The 15,876-nt window shown below is 30.3% G+C and overlaps 4 protein-coding genes across 18 annotated transcripts; 2 read left to right on the plus strand and 2 right to left on the minus strand.

Moving 5' to 3' along the window:
- The first annotated feature begins 338 nt into the window (after positions 1 to 338).
- On the plus strand, positions 339 to 2,716 carry LOC124426411 (mannose-1-phosphate guanyltransferase beta). Of its 8 annotated transcripts, XM_046968058.1 has the most exons (7): positions 340 to 586; positions 647 to 771; positions 1,099 to 1,358; positions 1,445 to 1,838; positions 1,939 to 2,100; positions 2,169 to 2,400; positions 2,484 to 2,716. In XM_046968058.1, the coding sequence occupies exons 3-7, from the start codon at positions 1,206 to 1,208 to the stop codon at positions 2,650 to 2,652; spliced, it is 1,110 nt and encodes a 369-aa protein (XP_046824014.1). In that variant the 5' UTR covers positions 340 to 586; positions 647 to 771; positions 1,099 to 1,205; the 3' UTR covers positions 2,653 to 2,716. The 8 variants fall into 8 exon arrangements, with proteins under 8 accessions (XP_046824017.1, XP_046824018.1, XP_046824014.1 ...); XM_046968061.1 differs by having other exon boundaries at positions 339 to 771; positions 1,204 to 1,358; XM_046968062.1 differs by lacking the exon at positions 647 to 771 and having other exon boundaries at positions 339 to 586; positions 1,204 to 1,358.
- Positions 2,717 to 2,791: 75 nt separating this feature from the next.
- LOC124426410 (separin) lies at positions 2,792 to 6,834 on the minus strand. 2 transcript variants are annotated; one of them, XM_046968054.1, is made up of 9 exons: positions 5,830 to 6,834; positions 4,925 to 5,141; positions 4,571 to 4,860; positions 4,342 to 4,478; positions 4,047 to 4,263; positions 3,653 to 3,963; positions 3,413 to 3,580; positions 3,147 to 3,292; positions 2,792 to 2,962 (listed from the first exon to the last, which is right to left on the minus strand). In XM_046968054.1, the coding sequence occupies exons 2-9, from the start codon at positions 5,046 to 5,048 to the stop codon at positions 2,814 to 2,816; spliced, it is 1,542 nt and encodes a 513-aa protein (XP_046824010.1). In that variant the 5' UTR covers positions 5,049 to 5,141; positions 5,830 to 6,834; the 3' UTR covers positions 2,792 to 2,813. The 2 variants fall into 2 exon arrangements, with proteins under 2 accessions (XP_046824010.1, XP_046824009.1); XM_046968053.1 differs by lacking the exon at positions 5,830 to 6,834 and adding an exon at positions 5,254 to 5,572.
- Positions 6,835 to 7,560: 726 nt separating this feature from the next.
- On the minus strand, positions 7,561 to 11,069 carry LOC124426709 (mitotic spindle assembly checkpoint protein MAD2A). 3 transcript variants are annotated; one of them, XM_046968756.1, is made up of 6 exons: positions 10,936 to 11,069; positions 10,647 to 10,860; positions 10,194 to 10,556; positions 9,137 to 10,062; positions 8,103 to 8,414; positions 7,561 to 8,031 (listed from the first exon to the last, which is right to left on the minus strand). In XM_046968756.1, the coding sequence occupies exons 2-4, from the start codon at positions 10,717 to 10,719 to the stop codon at positions 9,863 to 9,865; spliced, it is 636 nt and encodes a 211-aa protein (XP_046824712.1). In that variant the 5' UTR covers positions 10,720 to 10,860; positions 10,936 to 11,069; the 3' UTR covers positions 7,561 to 8,031; positions 8,103 to 8,414; positions 9,137 to 9,862. The 3 variants fall into 3 exon arrangements, with proteins under 3 accessions (XP_046824712.1, XP_046824711.1, XP_046824710.1); XM_046968755.1 differs by having other exon boundaries at positions 7,561 to 7,688; positions 7,848 to 8,414; XM_046968754.1 differs by having other exon boundaries at positions 7,561 to 8,414.
- A 229-nt stretch (positions 11,070 to 11,298) lies between these two features.
- On the plus strand, positions 11,299 to 15,580 carry LOC124426708 (nucleolin 1). Of its 5 annotated transcripts, none has more exons than XM_046968749.1 (5): positions 11,299 to 11,514; positions 11,843 to 13,633; positions 13,733 to 13,819; positions 14,014 to 14,469; positions 14,602 to 14,740. In XM_046968749.1, the coding sequence occupies exons 1-4, from the start codon at positions 11,413 to 11,415 to the stop codon at positions 14,419 to 14,421; spliced, it is 2,388 nt and encodes a 795-aa protein (XP_046824705.1). In that variant the 5' UTR covers positions 11,299 to 11,412; the 3' UTR covers positions 14,422 to 14,469; positions 14,602 to 14,740. The 5 variants fall into 5 exon arrangements, with proteins under 5 accessions (XP_046824705.1, XP_046824704.1, XP_046824709.1 ...); XM_046968748.1 differs by having other exon boundaries at positions 11,300 to 11,514; positions 13,730 to 13,819; XM_046968753.1 differs by lacking the exon at positions 14,014 to 14,469 and having other exon boundaries at positions 11,305 to 11,514; positions 14,602 to 15,580.
- The last annotated feature ends 296 nt before the right edge of the window (positions 15,581 to 15,876 follow it).

The raw sequence follows: 15,876 nt of genomic DNA on the forward strand, positions 1-15,876 counted from the left end.
ATATTATATTCTTTATAATAAAAATGAATTTCTCTTAATTTCTCTTATTTCTTTTTCTTTTTTTATTCAGCAAAATATTATTTTTCAGTTTTCATCGGATATTTCACTTTTAATCAGTATACTAAATATACGAAAAATCAACATAATCTACGTAATATTCAAGTTCAAAAGAAAAGGAAATTTCATGAAGTCAAAACTTGTCAAGATTGGTAAAAACACACATGATTAGGTATACTACATATTACTCGTTAGTCACAATAGAGTCACAACCAATCATGACTAGTATCTAGATAACTAGATGTAAAAAGAAAATAATTAGACTGAAAGTAACTGATTTTTAGATGTAACCATCAGACAAAAATAACTTATATTAAACCGTAACTATTCTGTCACCATCGGCTTAATAAATATTGTCCATGATATACTTAATTCAGTAAGAAAAAAATTCGGTTATGAAGAGGCAGAAGATATGCGTTGGCTTGGCGACCCATATATATTTATGTCGACAATTAATCGAGTGTCATGTTCAATGTTTCTAACTTTACAAATATTAATGACAACATACATATTTAATGAACAGAAAAAGGTATGAAGAATCTTTTTTTCCTTGTATGATAAGGAAAATGATTCTACGTGCTTATTTCAGTGTGTAGATATAAGTATGTGTTTACATACACGAACTACTACTGTAATTTGATCTTACGTGGCAATGCTTATCACTGATAAATATTTCCATTTTAATTTCTTCGTGATTTTAAGTGCATAGATCAGGTACGTACATATTGTACGTATTATTTTGTTAATAAAATCATAGAGAGCTCGTGTGTTTATATATTTAAGATATAGTTTATAATATTTGAGACCTAACCAAATTAATATTTTGTGTTAACTTTATTGTTGTAGCTGAGAATATTATCTTTGAATGAAGAGAATAAATAAATAATTTATTCGTGTAAATGTTAGTTAAAACTATAAAAATTATTAAATAGTGCATAAATCACATTTATTAAATTAAGTTGTAGTATACCAATCGGTTTAAAGTTTTTAACATTAAATTATGGCATATAATTTTGTAATAACATCTATTTTTATTTATAGAAAGATTGTTATCAAATCAACCTTACTCAAGTTGATATAATAAGGATAGTAGGAGAATACTGTATCAAGAACAATTGATATTAGTATTTTGTTTTGTATATATAGTAATGCATCAGAAAAAAAGGAAATTAGAAGTTATACGAGCCTTAATACTTGTTGGTGGATATGGAACCAGATTGCGTCCCCTTACTCTTAGTCGGCCTAAACCATTGGTTGAATTTGCCAACAAACCAATGCTTCTACATCAAATAGAAGCTTTAGTAAGTTTATTGTCATTTTTAATAATCTTATTATGGTTATGCTATTGAAAAATAAAAACTATCAGTATTTATTTCTTTTCCTTTAGGTAGAAATGAATGTAACAGAAGTAATATTAGCAGTATCTTATAGAGCAGAGGATATGGAAAAGGATTTAGAAGAAGAAGTTAAGAAACTAGGAGTTACTTTGATATTTTCTCATGAACCAGAACCTTTGGGTACTGCCGGTCCACTTGCGCTAGCACGTGATATTTTATGTTCTGGAGACGAACCATTTTTTGTTTTAAATTCTGATATTATCTGTGACTTTCCATTTAAGCAGTTATATGAATATCATAAAAACCATGGTAAAGAAGGTACCATAGTTGTTACTAAAGTAGAAGAACCATCAAAGTATGGTGTTGTTGTATTTGATAAATGTGGTAAAATAGAACGTTTTGTTGAAAAACCACAAGAATTTATCTCAAATAAAATAAATGCAGGTACAATGCAACATATAGTTATAAAATTATTGATTGTATCATTCAAATTAAAATATTAACTTTACTTTACTACATTAGTAAAACATATTCTTTTTAATAGGTATGTATATATTTAATCCAAGCATATTAAAAAGAATTGAGCTAAAACCTATGAGCATAGAAAAAGAAGTTTTTCCATTTATGGCTGAAGATAATGAATTATATGCTATGGAGTTACCAGGCTTTTGGATGGATGTAGGACAACCTAAAGATTTTCTCAAAGGTACATTTGATACAAGATTAGTAAGAAAACCCTTAATCTATATATATATTATATATTTTACTATATAGGTATGTGTATGTATCTTGCTTCGTTAAGACAAAAGTCTCCTGAAAAACTACATTCCGGACCTGGAATAGTGGGAAATGTTTTAATAGATCCTACAGCCAAAATTGGCAAAGATTGTAGGATAGGTCCTAATGTTACCATCGGTCCCGGTGTTTCGTTAGCTGATGGTTGTTGTATTAAAAGGTCTACTCTTCTTAAGGCAGCTGTAGTAAAAGAACATGCATGGCTTGATGGGTGAGTATAAAACATCAGTATAGAATAAAATATATACACATAATTTTTCTTAAGAAATTTATTATTTATCTTTTGTTAAATAGTTGTATCGTTGGTTGGCGTAGTGTCGTCGGACGTTGGGTACGAATGGAAGGTACAACAGTTCTCGGAGAAGACGTAATAGTCCAGGACGAACTTTATATCAATGGTGGTCAAGTATTACCGCATAAAAATATTTCGAGTTCCGTGCCGGAACCACAAATTATCATGTGAGAAAAGTAGACTTGAAATTGATTTTTTTAGACAATAAGTGATAAAATACATGAAATATCCTCTACTTTGAAATTTTATATTTTTTTAAATTTTGCAAATTTTAAAAAATGTAAAAGTGCATATATATATTGACAACAGTATCACCGATGTGTGTAACGCATTTATTCGAGCCTTATTGGTAAACCACGTGTAATTATTGAAGCTGCTGTCATGTATAGTGAGCATGCTTCTTTTGATTTTGATATTGCTCTCAACATCTCAGGTTCCGTTGTTACCTTAGCCATTTTTTTTTGAGAATCTTTTACAAATCCTGATAATATAAAATTTCATTATAAACAATGTAAAATTAATATCATATTTCTAAATATGTATACTGTACATTTCTTAACAAAATTTATTAGCTAAAGCGCAAATTTAGTTTAATTTATAATCTAATTTTGTAATTGTACTATGTTTTCTGTAATATAAATATGCAATGAATTTTGTATACTAACTAAAATTGCCTTGGCACCATGCATCAATATCTACATGAGACCATGATCGTTGGGCGGACGATGGAATCCAAGTGCTAATAAAGCTTGCTGTCATTTTATCAATGTCGCTATCTGTTACTTCCCATTGCATGCCCAAAACACATGGACTTAAAATATGATGTATGAAAATTAATACCGAAAAATTTTACGATTTTATATGTATATATGTGCATATGTATCCTTTATATAAATGCTATATAAGTTAACTGCTATAGATACTAAGTTACCTGCTAGCGATCAAATATTGATTGGTTATACCGTAAGGGGGAAAACGTCCACCTACAGGAGTCATTCTGATACTATTGCATCCAAATAGTAACACGATAGCCTTTACCTTGAGTTTTTCTATATGTTCTCCAGGTAAATACTGTATACCACTTCCATGACCATTATACCTTTAAACACAAAGAATTATAGAGCTTTTAAAAATAGTTATCCGAAAATTAATAAATTAATGCAATTCTTACATTAGAATATCATAATTAACCAATGCATCTTCAAACATGTCTTCTTTTGGCTTTGTATTGTATAAGCTTTTCCAGTTTGTTAACCAATAATTTATAAATAATTCTAAACGTTTTTCCATTTTATATAAATCACCAGAAGGATTAACTATACATGTACCAAGATTATCTTTTGCTTTAATTATTTTACATCCATCCTTTATTGTATTTTCATGCTGTTTAAATAATGCATATGCTACATAGATGGAAGAGAATCGTGTAATAGGATTATTCTTAAGAATTTCTATAGACTCAAATGGTAAAAAGTCCATATGCTAAAAATAAAAGATGCATATATTAAATACATAAAATAACAAACTCCAAAATTCTTATAAATTGTTAAAAGTTATGTATTTACTTCATCTATAATTAAAACCAAAGTTTTTCTCTTTGCATTTCGTAATATCTGTAAGTCTAATAATTTTCCATAAATTGAAAGAATCACATTTTCTGCCAGTTTTTCGTGATTGCAAAGAACATATTTAACAGCTCGTGCTATTTCTTCTCTTGTCAAAAAACATGCACCCAGGCATATCTTTTTTAATAACCACTTAGTACGGGGGCATATATAGTCACTGCAGAATGTAAATTTGTATCTATTAAAATAATTTAACATGAATTAAATTTGGATTATCAGTATAATGATAACTTACCAAGATGGACAATCTGCTATTAATTTATCAATTATTAATTCCATATCTGTTGCAACATCCATGTTGTCAATGAGATCTGCCATAAAAAGTATTCTCCATTCACGTAACCATGTGAATTCTAATTCATGAACTGCTGTCTTAAATAAACTAATATATTTAAGATTTGTCAATTTCCACAAGTGATAACTATACCTACTGTATAAAAAGTTATCTTTGATACTGCAAATACCTTCATTTTATTATCTTGCTTCAGGCGCATCTTCCAATACAGTTCTTTATTTGCATATGTTGCTGTTAGATCTGATTTATTATTACCCAAAATCTCATGAATTTCATTACATATATCATACATAGTATGTGTCTGTGGTTTTGGTAAAGTTATACAAAGTGGTTCTATAATGCTATTACCAGTTGGAAGTATAGTAATGTGTAGAGCATGCATAGAATGATAAGTATGTTTATTATACTGTAAATACAAAGAGTCCTCAAATTGTGCTGTGACTTGTACGATATACCACTCTAAGAAAAAACAAATCGGCATGAAATTAAATAATATATTTACTTATAAAAAGGTACAACATACCTTTTGGAAGATTTACAAGATTAGATAGTAAAGCTGCCTCAGGTTTTGGATATTGAGCATGAAGTTTTATATATTCAAATTTGAGCCCATATACTTGAGGCGTGCATAGAATTTTTTCACGCATTTTATTTTTCAGAAACCTATATGTAATTTGTTGTCGAAAAAATATTGCATGTGATTCAGAAAGATTATATATAGCCTTGACTTCTTCTCCTGCCTATAAAAAAGAAAATATATAAAAAATGATAGTGCTCAATCTATTGGATGTATCAAATAAATAGAATCTGTGTAACCGTATAACAAAATTCTATACCATAAAATAAAAGTACCTTCAAATTACAACATGCCATCATTTTATTTAAATTACTATATTCAACACCACCTGCATTAAACGATTTATTTGCAAGTAATTGTTCAATATCATTCTGTATTTCCTTTAAAGATGAATTGCTTGAAATTGTTTTTTTGGATCGTTTTTTTAATTTCATTGATTCAATAGGATGATTTTTGTGGATAATATGCATAATATCATCAATCAAATTATCCATTATTTAAAATTTGATTGCAGATTATTAATTCAACATGAAAATAATTGCTTTTAAAAGCTAGCTTTACAATAATAAAGATAATTTAATAAATTAATAATAATTATATAAATATAATTTATAAAAATAAAAATAAAAATAATTTAATAAACAGTTTAAGTAGCATTTTATATAAGATCCATGGAAATATAAACAAGTAAGATATAACAATTATTACAGAATTAACGTTTGAATTAAACTGTGCAGGTGATCACACGTAATAACTTTCTGTTATTTATTTACAACACAATTTAAATTTCGATCACGATGGCCAACGTAAATAATACATAATTTTATACCCAAGAATTATTGGTTATTTACATTTTCCCCTAGAATTTTCAGTTATAAAATACAAGATGTGGCGATTTCGTTGCGACTGTTACGCCTCTTCCAGTAAGACACATAACTAACACGCCTTGGCACCACCAAATGCACACGCGGGAAACCAACCAAACAAAGTAAAGGCAACAAAGATCCCGAAAACAAAGGGGACGAAAAAAATGCCGGAAACACAAAGAAAGTCATCCATTCTTCGACTCTTCCAGAGCCATAGCTGTTGGAACTCATAGTCTGATTATATCTACTGTATACTGAACAAAGCTAAATAGACATATCACAATTGTTATTTGATGTGCAAAGTCTCTTTCTACATAGTGGGTTATCAATAATAAATCCATATCTACTTTTGCAATACGCCACCTTGGATACGATCATCGCAATCGAATTAAATAATGTATTAAGGCTGTTTTTTGTTCAAAAAAGCATATGTAACTTCAGCGACAAGTATGGACAAAATATGAACTACGAATACGAGCAGAGAATACTGTCCTCTATTCACCATGTCCTATCATATCGATGTATAAGTTGTGTCAGTTACTTACCCCTCACGCGACAATAATTGGTTTTAATAAGTAGACTAAGTAATTTAGTAGACTATGAACGCACACTTGTCAATTTCTCATATATATCTTTCTTTATTAGTGCATCTCACAGTGATCCGTGCTAAATACGATTTAATACATATTTGTTTACAATAAATGCATAGAAAATAATAAATATAATTGATATATATAAGAATTAGTATATAAATCTGCGATAAAAATAAGAATTTGTCCAATATTTTCTTAAATATAATTAGTGAATACTTATATATTATATTATTTTAATACAAATTAAATTCATTTTCACACTATTTATGAAGTAGAACTCTCAGCTTTTTTTTCTTACGTTGTCTGTAGGACTAGTCCAATCTATACGACTTCGACTATTACTACTAATAATATGCTACTATTACTATTACTATCACTAATAATAATAATATAATATAATATAATATAATATAATATAATATAATAGTAATAATAAAAATGTACTTAAATGTTATTTATATATATTATTTATATTATTTATTATAATATAAAATATTATAATAATAAAGACAAAGAGAAACAATAGCGGAAGAAACAAAAGAAACGATTCGTACTTTTCTTCATATATTTGTATTAGATGGGCGATCATGTGCTGAAATTATAAAGAACACGATTTGTTGAGAATTGCTTGTCAAATCATCCCGTAAAATGATATATTTTTCCTTCTTTTGTTATTATAAATTACCATCATCATATATGTTACGATGATACAATGTAAGTATATTCTTCTGTTTCTTCTTATTACTGTTTTTATTACTATATTATTATATTACATATTATTATTATAATGATAGTAGTAGTAATAGTATTATAATAATATGAATTGAACTCTCCTACAGAAGAAACGATAACAAAATAGTGTTGGTAGAAAAATCTCGTAGATAATGTGTTTCGATTTTTATTAAAAATAATATATATATATATGTTCACTAATTATTAATTTTGAAAAAATAATCTACAGATGTATATACTCTATATGCATTTATTATCGAACAAAATTATACTGCTACTCTGTCCTATCTAGCACAAATCACCGCGAAATTCATGTCAGCCATTACTGGAGGAAATATTAAGGGTCCCATAAGTTTCTTTCCTTTTTCTAATATGAAATGAATACACAATGTTTACTGTTTAAGATATTATTTATTTTGTTATATAAGAACCCTTTTGCTCTTTTACCTTCTTCCATTTCTCAGGAAACCTCATTATATCTTCTTTCCAAAATTGTTGTGTTTTGGACAAAAAATAATCCTGGAAGTGCGCTCTTATTTTAATGATGGATTTAAAGCGCTTATCGCGAAGAGAATTTTTTAAAGTCAGAAAGAAGTAATAATCAAATGGAGCAAGATCTGAAGAGTATGCAGGATGCGATAAAACATCCCAATCAAACTGTAAGAGTTTTTCTCTTACCGCTAATGCAATATGTGGTCTCGCGTTGTCATAATGAAAAACAACGCCTCATCGGTTCATTAATTCTGGTCGTTTTTTTGCTATGGCAGCTTTCAATTGATCCATTTGATGACAATATTTCGTAAAATTTATTGTTTCACCTTGAGGAAGGAGCTTGTAGAAAATTACGCCTTTCCAATCCTCACTAAATGGACAAAAGAACTTTTTTGGAATGTAGTCTCGACTTTACGACAGTTGAAGACCTATTGTCCTTACACCAAATGTGTTTTCCATGCACATTTTCATATCAAATTCAAGTTTCGTCTCCAATGACAAGCCTCTTCAGAAACGGATTCTTTTCATGTCACTGGAGAAATAAGTCGTACGTAGAGATACGATTCATAAAGCTGGTCTCCGTCAGTAAGTACGGAACCCAAACTTCACAGTTTGATTAACATATTCCATCTTGTGCACTGTTGTTTTGGGAATCCTAGTGGCATTCATTACCTCGCGCAAACTATATCGCCGATTTTCATCAAGCATGGCTTTGATAAGCCATCGTTTTTGGGCGGCCGCTGCGGTTTTCATCTTTCAGATTAAAATTTCCCACATTAAATTTTTTAAACCAATTGCGAACAGTGTAATAGTTATAGCACCATACATACACGGTACAAATCTCGTCGACAGTATTCTTTACACTATCACCTTTTTTGAAACAATGAAGTATAACATGCCGTAAATGTCGCCTTTTTCTATCCATGTTTAATGCTGTGGATAAAAGTTTTAAAAGTTGTGGCACAAACAAAATGTACTTTAAAACAGTTCTGGGACGATTGAAACAGATGACATAGACGGCTAATAGATAAGCCTGCATGTTTGCACAAGCAAAGCCAGATGAAGCTATTCATAGCGCGATGAGAAAGAAACTTTTGGGACACCCTAATAAATATAAGAGATTGGATAGTAATACCGTACTAAATTATTAAATAAGAAGAAAAGAGTAAATTAGTTCGTTATTTTCGTTTACATCGATACAATAAAAAAAAAAATCATCAGAATTATGTAGCCTTAAACCATAATTCCTAAATTACCAATCTAGAAGTTTGCCGATGAACTAAAGTCACAATGAGTAATATTTATGAAGTTTTTATCTTATTAATTAATAAAATCTAAAAGAAACTACAAATTTTTCCAAAATTTATCAATAATTTAGAAATTCAGACGCCTTGACATAAACGATTGGACATATTTTCTTATTTTTGTCATAAGATCGTCTGGCCAAAGCTTATTAAAATGACTGAGTGAGTTACCATAATTCCTCCGTGCGAGCATCATGAAGTCCATTTCTTTGCGTTTGGAAACGTTAAAAAAATCTGAGCATTATCTATTTACGCACACAACCAACTAGATAATCGCTACTTCATGACATAAAACAAACCATTTAAACACGTATATGAAAATCAGTAGTGGGCGTACGAGCTTCATTTCTTTTGCCGTAAATTTCGGCGCCACAGTATTAAACGTTTTCTTTGCGAAAAATGTCGAAAACGGCATTTGCATCATTAGGGAGAACAAAAGTAATTCTCGACCAATTTTGATAAACAAGCTCACATTTTAAAGACGAAGGTTTAATCTACAGTACTCTTTCGGCGGACGTTTGAAAAAGCTTTTTATTTGTGCATAAGCTATTCTTGAAAAATACCATTCTTCAATACGATCTTTTTCAAAGAAAATAAAGTTTTTTCACAAATCTTCCGAAAAGTCACCGTAGATTAAACCTTCGTTTTTAAAATGAGACTTTGTTCGTCAAAATCGGTCAAGAATTATGCCTGTTCTCATTGATGAAGTAAACTATTAAAAACCTAGAGGTAGTAAACAATCTTAAACATTTCAATGTTTACACACAATATCATTATTAAAATATTTATTGAGATTTTTAAAAATTGGTAGTACTTTTTATTAAAAAGATAATTGTTTAAGGTATAGTTCTTCAAAAGATATATGTACATTTATAAATTATTCGTTATCATAATTATTCAAACATTTTTATAACTGACAATCGTGTCCATCTTATGGATAGATGTTGAAAATGACCTGAGCTGTACTTCCTGACTGTTTGCTATAAATACTGGTTGAGTCTCATCCCATTCTTTTGGAATGTTACAATCTTGGACAGTATAAGTTAGTATATCAAAGGAACATAAACAGTCCAATAAAGGTAGAAAACTTACAGTACCTGAAAAAGAGAAAAGTAATATTATTAATAAACAAAAATACCTTATAACAATGAATCTTGCAAAGACATTGTCGACAAAATATAATTAGTATAAAAAGTATAAAACTATAGATAAGAAAAATTAAGAATACCTGTAATTTGACGTATAACTTCTCGAATTTCTTTTTGGATAGTTTTCACATCCTTTGTACCAACTTCAGGCAATTCTACCATGTTATTATCGTTTATACTTTTTGGCGTATGGCCTTCATAGTCAACTCTAAAATCCCATTTCTCTAAAACTTCCTTTGTATTAACATTTGTTATAACCAAAGTTATTTTCTGAACTTTTCGCTGAACAAGCCATTCTTGAATCTGACCTAATACAGTATCTAAGAATGACTTGATTTTCTCATCCGTTGACATTAAAAAGAATAAACCAAACTGTTCCGCTGGTTCAAATGTTTCAGGAGGATAAATTCCTCTCTGATAAAGTATACTGTTGATTCCATAAACTGTATGAAATAATAGTTATATTTCTTAAGAAGTAAAATTAACACATTTTTTAATATAAAACGATTAAAATTATCACAATATAAACTTACGTAAATATTGTTTCACCAATTCCGCAGACCCTTTTAATGTAATACATTTTGTTTTCTGTTGTGTCTCAGTCATTTTTCCTACAATTCGAATTTATACTTGGTACTGTTTAATTTTATACAACAAATAACTTTTTGTAGGTTAAACCGATGCCGGTCTTTCATTTTAAAACTGATCAATCTGTTTAAAGTATCTACAAGATAAGCCAATCAGATGCTGTGAAAATAAATTGCTTATAATATCCAAAGGCATTCGAAGGACTTGAAGGATTCTACAAAAAAAGACAATTACCAATAGCTCAACCAATGACATCATAGAACATTTTGTTTAATATACATTGAAATTATCTGATTAAGGAACACAAAATTAAAAAGTAGATGATAAGAGTTATCTTTATTTATCTTATAATATAGTTTTTAGAGGTTTGTTTTTGTAATTTAATTTTTAAAGAAGAAATCTCTTAAGGGCGTGCGCAGATGTCACGTGTTGTGATGTGTGCCGTATGTGAAGACCATACTAGTGATACCTAGTTTCTTTTTCTTTTCATGGAAATGAACAAAAGTAATTGCGACATTAAAGATATTTTTCTATTTGTTGTACCCAAAGATCTGTATAGTTCAACAGCGATAGCTTACTTTAGAATTAAACTTGTCCTATCAATTCATGAAAACGCAACATAAAGTTGTGAACAAGAAATAAAAGTTTCGTATGACCAATTGTACAAGATTGTTTCATTAAACCTTCGCTAACCCTCGATTCATTTCAACCATGGCGTCGGTTGAAGAATTAGGTGTTTCTGCTCTTGTCTACGATTATTTACTGAAAAAGGATGCATCTTTAGCGAAGGTTTTCCAGAAAAAAACACAAGCGGTAAGATAATATCATAGTATTTTATAAATATAATACATTTATAATTTTAACACGATGATTACCACGCGGACGATTATTACCGCCATCCGCCATACCACGTGGGCCAAATCACGTTTTTGTATATTTCATCAATACCGCTTTTATAAATAATTCAAATAGTATTATAATAATTATTTTACTAGCAATTAATTCTGAAATTTACCATTTTGGATTTTCACGTTTATTTCTCTTTTATCCTTTTTGATATTCCATTGATATATTCAATGGTGCTTAAAAAAAGACTTTCAGTTTAAAAGATAGTATTTCTCAAAAGATGAATGTTTTTCAGCTTCCATTACCAAAAGGAGCACCTACTATACAGGATGTATTTCAATATTTTCAAAAGAGTTCGCCAAAGAAAATTACAATAAAGGCACAAACAAAAGATAGTAGTTTAGACTCAAGCTCTGAAAGTGAAGATGAGTCACCAAAAAAAGCAGTACAAGTAAATGGTAAAGTTACAGCTAAACCAGTTGTAACCACAAAAAAAGATGTATCTTCTTCAGAAGAATCTTCAAGTGAGGATGAAAAACCAGCATCTAAAGTTGCTCAAAAAATGCCATTGAGTAATGCAGTAAAACTTAAGGCAGCACCTCCTAAAATATTAGAAAAAGCAAAAGGAAATGTCAAGGGAGTGCCTGCTAAGGAAGAGGATAGTTCAGAGGAAAGTTCTACAGAAGAGGAAGAAGAGAAACCAAAATCACAAATAAAAACATCTGCATCACCTAAAGTTATTAAAACATTAAATGTAAAGAAAGCTTCCAGTAGTGAATCTGACTCTGAAAGTGATGAAGAGGAATCTAAAGTAAAGGTTGCTGCTAAATCTGGTAATTCCTTAAAATCTGCACCAACTCAACAAGTAAAGAAGCAACAAAACAAAAATGTAGAATCCTCGAGTGAAGACAGTAGTGATAGTGACGAGCAACCAACTGTTAAAGTAGTAAAAAAACCAGTTCCTACACAAGTACTACTATTAAAAAAAGGTCCTACTAAAAAAGGAGCCAAAAACGAAGAATCAGGAAATTCATCAACAAGCGAGGAGCCGAAACCAAAAATAACATCCACACCAATGGCTAATAAGAGCAGTATTTCTAAAAAGTCTGAATCCTCAAGCGATGAATCTGATGATGATACTCATGCAAATCAAATGCCAGTAGCTGTGAAACAAGCACCTTCTCAAAAAGTAGTTTCACAAAAGAAAAATGAAGTAGATAAAAAGAATAAGAACCAAATGTCTGTTATATTGGGACAATCGAAACAAAATATAAGTAAAAAAGAATCATCATCAAGCGAAGACAGTAGCGATGAAGAAACAGTGACTAAGAAACCTGCTGTGAATAAATCAGTGCCAGCAGTAAAACCATCTATAGTTGCAATAAAGAAAGCATCATCTTCTAGCGAAGATAGTAGCGAGGAAGAACCAACTGTCAAGAAATCTACTCCTGCTAAACAATCACAAAATTCAATAATTAAAACTGTGAAGGCGAAAGAAGCATCATCTTCCAGCGAAGAGGAGAGTGATAAAGAAGCAATTGTGCAGAAGCCACCAGCATCCAAAAAAGGAACTGTTAAGAAAGAAGAATCTTCGAGCGATGATTCTGACGACTCAGATAAGGATAAAAAAGCAAAAGTAAAGACCATACCGACAAAAGTATTAAAAGCAGCACCAGAAAAGGTAGCACCAAAACAAGATTCATCAAGTGACGATTCCGACGATTCTGAAGAAGAATCTGCTTCCCCTGTAAAGCCAACACCTGCAAAAATGGTACTCATAGCAAAGAGTAAAAAGCAAGAGTCTAGTGATGATTCTGATTCAGATTCTTCTGAAGAGGAAAAGCCAAAGGTTGCATCAGTTTCTGAGACTGCAATTTCTAAAAAATCTACGGATTCAAGTGAAGAAAGTGATTCGGATGAGGAAGAAAAGCAAATGGTAAAACAGCCGACTCCAAAGGTTAAGACACCTGGTAAAGCTGAAAAAAGGAAAAATACTGAAGAACAAGAAGAAAGTTTACCTACAAAAATTGCAAAGAATAATTACAGCAATTTTGTTAAAGCAACTAATAGCTTTAACGGGGATAAGGTGCGATATTACGTATCGTTTATGTCTTTATTATTACTGAACGAGGCTGTTGTATTTTTTCATTTTTATTTATTTCTTTTTTCTTGATAAATATAGCAGCAAAGAAATAATACACCATTTCGTCGAGTAAAGGACGAAGATGTTTCATTGGATCCAAAATTGGCTAACAATTCCTTCGAGGCAAAGGTAAATGCTCGGAAACATCCGAGAAGCGCACAGGTCACTCGCCGCCTCGTAAAAGCTTGCGACCATGTTTCCGTGCATTAACCAGAAGCTTCTTTCAGATAATAATAATAATAATATTAATAAGACGATTAAAAACACGATATATGATATTCGTGAGATGCGGCGATTGACCTTGTGTTTCTCTTTTGTTTTAGGAGGAGTATGAAGATGATAATAATTTTAAGCAACACAGTGGTGGTGGTGGTGGAGGTCGGGGTGGATTTAGAGGTGGGCGTGGTGGTTACGGATTTCAAGGAGGTCGAGACGAGGGACGTGGGGGTTATCGAGGCGGTGGTCGTGGCGGTGATAGAGGTGCGCGTGGTGGATTTAGAGGTGGTCGAGGTGGTAGGGGCGGTTTTGATAATAGGAAGTCTTGGGGTGGCAATAATGACGATAACAATAAGGATAGAGGAAATGGATTTAGGAAATCATGGAGTAATGATAACGGAGATAGGGGAGGTCGTGGCAGAGGGGGTTTCCGTGGAGGTAGAGGTGGCTTTGATAAAAGAACAACTTTCGATTCTGCATCAACACAAAATAAAAAGATTACCTTTGATGATTGATGATGAAAAGAAATATAAATGTATATATATATATCTATATATAAACAGGTGAGATATTACTTATTTATAAATATACGTATAATGTCAAAGAAATAATTGATTTTATTAGTACCGCCGTGTGTGTTAATATATTTATTCCGCCCTTTATTTTTCCTTTCTTTTTTTATTTTCTTTCAACAGAAAGGCGCACGAGGTTCATGGGGAGAAAAGGCTAATCTGGATTTGCGACACACAAGAGGAAAGTCTTTTAGACATGAAAAAACTAAGAAGAAGCGAGGTAGTTACCGCGGTGGTCAAATAGATACAAGTGTTAACTCTATTAAGTTCGACGATTAATCAGTTTTGATAGATTAAGTAAACTAATATAGGTATATTTCATTGATCACATTTCTATTACTTTAAAGAGACTGCTAATCAAAATTAAAGAACAGAATTATGAGTCTGTTATCCGAACACTTGCTATACATTTGTTTTGTCGATTAATATTCTTCGTTGTATAAGTAATATTTAGAATTAATAGTTTTAATATTAAATGACCATATTTTATATCTGTGTACGTGTAGATATGTTTTGTTTGTTTCACGTAAAAGATGCAGTATAGAGATATTTTCGCATTACGATTTGCGATTTACATATATATGATTATAAGACAAATCTAATGATAACTAAGATCGATTAATTCCTACAATAAATAGATATTCTTTTCGAGTAACTTCTGTGTTTAACTTATAAGTTGAGTCGTTTCAATTAATTGTTCGATTTTTGTTTAACATATATAAACTATTTATATAAACTGTTTATTGCAATATTTAACGTGACAGATGGTTTATATAGTAAATCAATTTCTTATCAGTTTATTTTTTCATGTCTTAATATTTTCATTTATTACTAAATAATTGAAATAAGATTATATTTTTCGGAATGAATGAAATTATATGTGCTATAATCTAATTTGCATAGTTTTCAGGATTGTAATACATTCTTAAATATCGTATACGTGTAACTTATGTAAGCGAACATCTCATTGTCACAGAAAGCGCTGTCAGTTTTAAAGGAAAATTCTAAACATTTATATAATAACTTGTATGATATGATGATCATTTGTTGATGAAAAAAATATTGATAGAAGAGAAAAAATAAATATAAGTGAAAGAATAAATGATTTTTTTATTTTAAATATATACGTATATCACAAATCATTGGTAACAAAACGGAAGTATACAAGAATTGTTGGAAAAAAAAAATTAAGCTTTAAATATAGAAGATAATTTTGATCATTAGAAAGAGAGGAGATAAAAAAAAATAATTATAATAATTTCCTGTTACTTAGACTTGATTTTTATTCTTTTTTATTTTTTCCCCCCTTCATTTATCTTAACCGATACACGATGAAGGAAAAAGTTCCGAGGTAAAATAGGGAGCAATACATCCCGCTTTATCCCCTCTTACCGACGG

This window comes from Vespa crabro, chromosome 9 (assembly GCF_910589235.1).
Source record: "Vespa crabro chromosome 9, iyVesCrab1.2, whole genome shotgun sequence".
NCBI classification, from domain to species: domain Eukaryota; kingdom Metazoa; phylum Arthropoda; class Insecta; order Hymenoptera; family Vespidae; genus Vespa; species Vespa crabro.

Coding starts and splice junctions, on each gene's coding strand:
- LOC124426411 (XM_046968061.1), top strand. CDS start 1,206: ATGCATCAGAAAAAAAGGAAATTAGAAGTTATACGAGCCTTAATACTT. Junction 1,839..1,938: donor CTCAAATAAAATAAATGCAG/GTACAATGCAAC, acceptor TCTTTTTAATAG/GTATGTATATATTTAATCCA. Junction 2,401..2,483: donor GAACATGCATGGCTTGATGG/GTGAGTATAAAA, acceptor TTTGTTAAATAG/TTGTATCGTTGGTTGGCGTA.
- LOC124426410 (XM_046968053.1), bottom strand. CDS start 5,472: ATGGATAATTTGATTGATGATATTATGCATATTATCCACAAAAATCAT. Junction 4,861..4,924: donor TCTTGTAAATCTTCCAAAAG/GTATGTTGTACC, acceptor GTTTTTTCTTAG/AGTGGTATATCGTACAAGTC. Junction 4,264..4,341: donor ATAGCAGATTGTCCATCTTG/GTAAGTTATCAT, acceptor TACATTCTGCAG/TGACTATATATGCCCCCGTA.
- LOC124426709 (XM_046968756.1), bottom strand. CDS start 10,719: ATGACTGAGACACAACAGAAAACAAAATGTATTACATTAAAAGGGTCT. Junction 10,557..10,646: donor ATTGGTGAAACAATATTTAC/GTAAGTTTATAT, acceptor TATTTCATACAG/TTTATGGAATCAACAGTATA. Junction 10,063..10,193: donor AGTTATACGTCAAATTACAG/GTATTCTTAATT, acceptor TCTCTTTTTCAG/GTACTGTAAGTTTTCTACCT.
- LOC124426708 (XM_046968748.1), top strand. CDS start 11,413: ATGGCGTCGGTTGAAGAATTAGGTGTTTCTGCTCTTGTCTACGATTAT. Junction 11,515..11,842: donor TCCAGAAAAAAACACAAGCG/GTAAGATAATAT, acceptor AATGTTTTTCAG/CTTCCATTACCAAAAGGAGC. Junction 13,820..14,013: donor ACAATTCCTTCGAGGCAAAG/GTAAATGCTCGG, acceptor CTTTTGTTTTAG/GAGGAGTATGAAGATGATAA.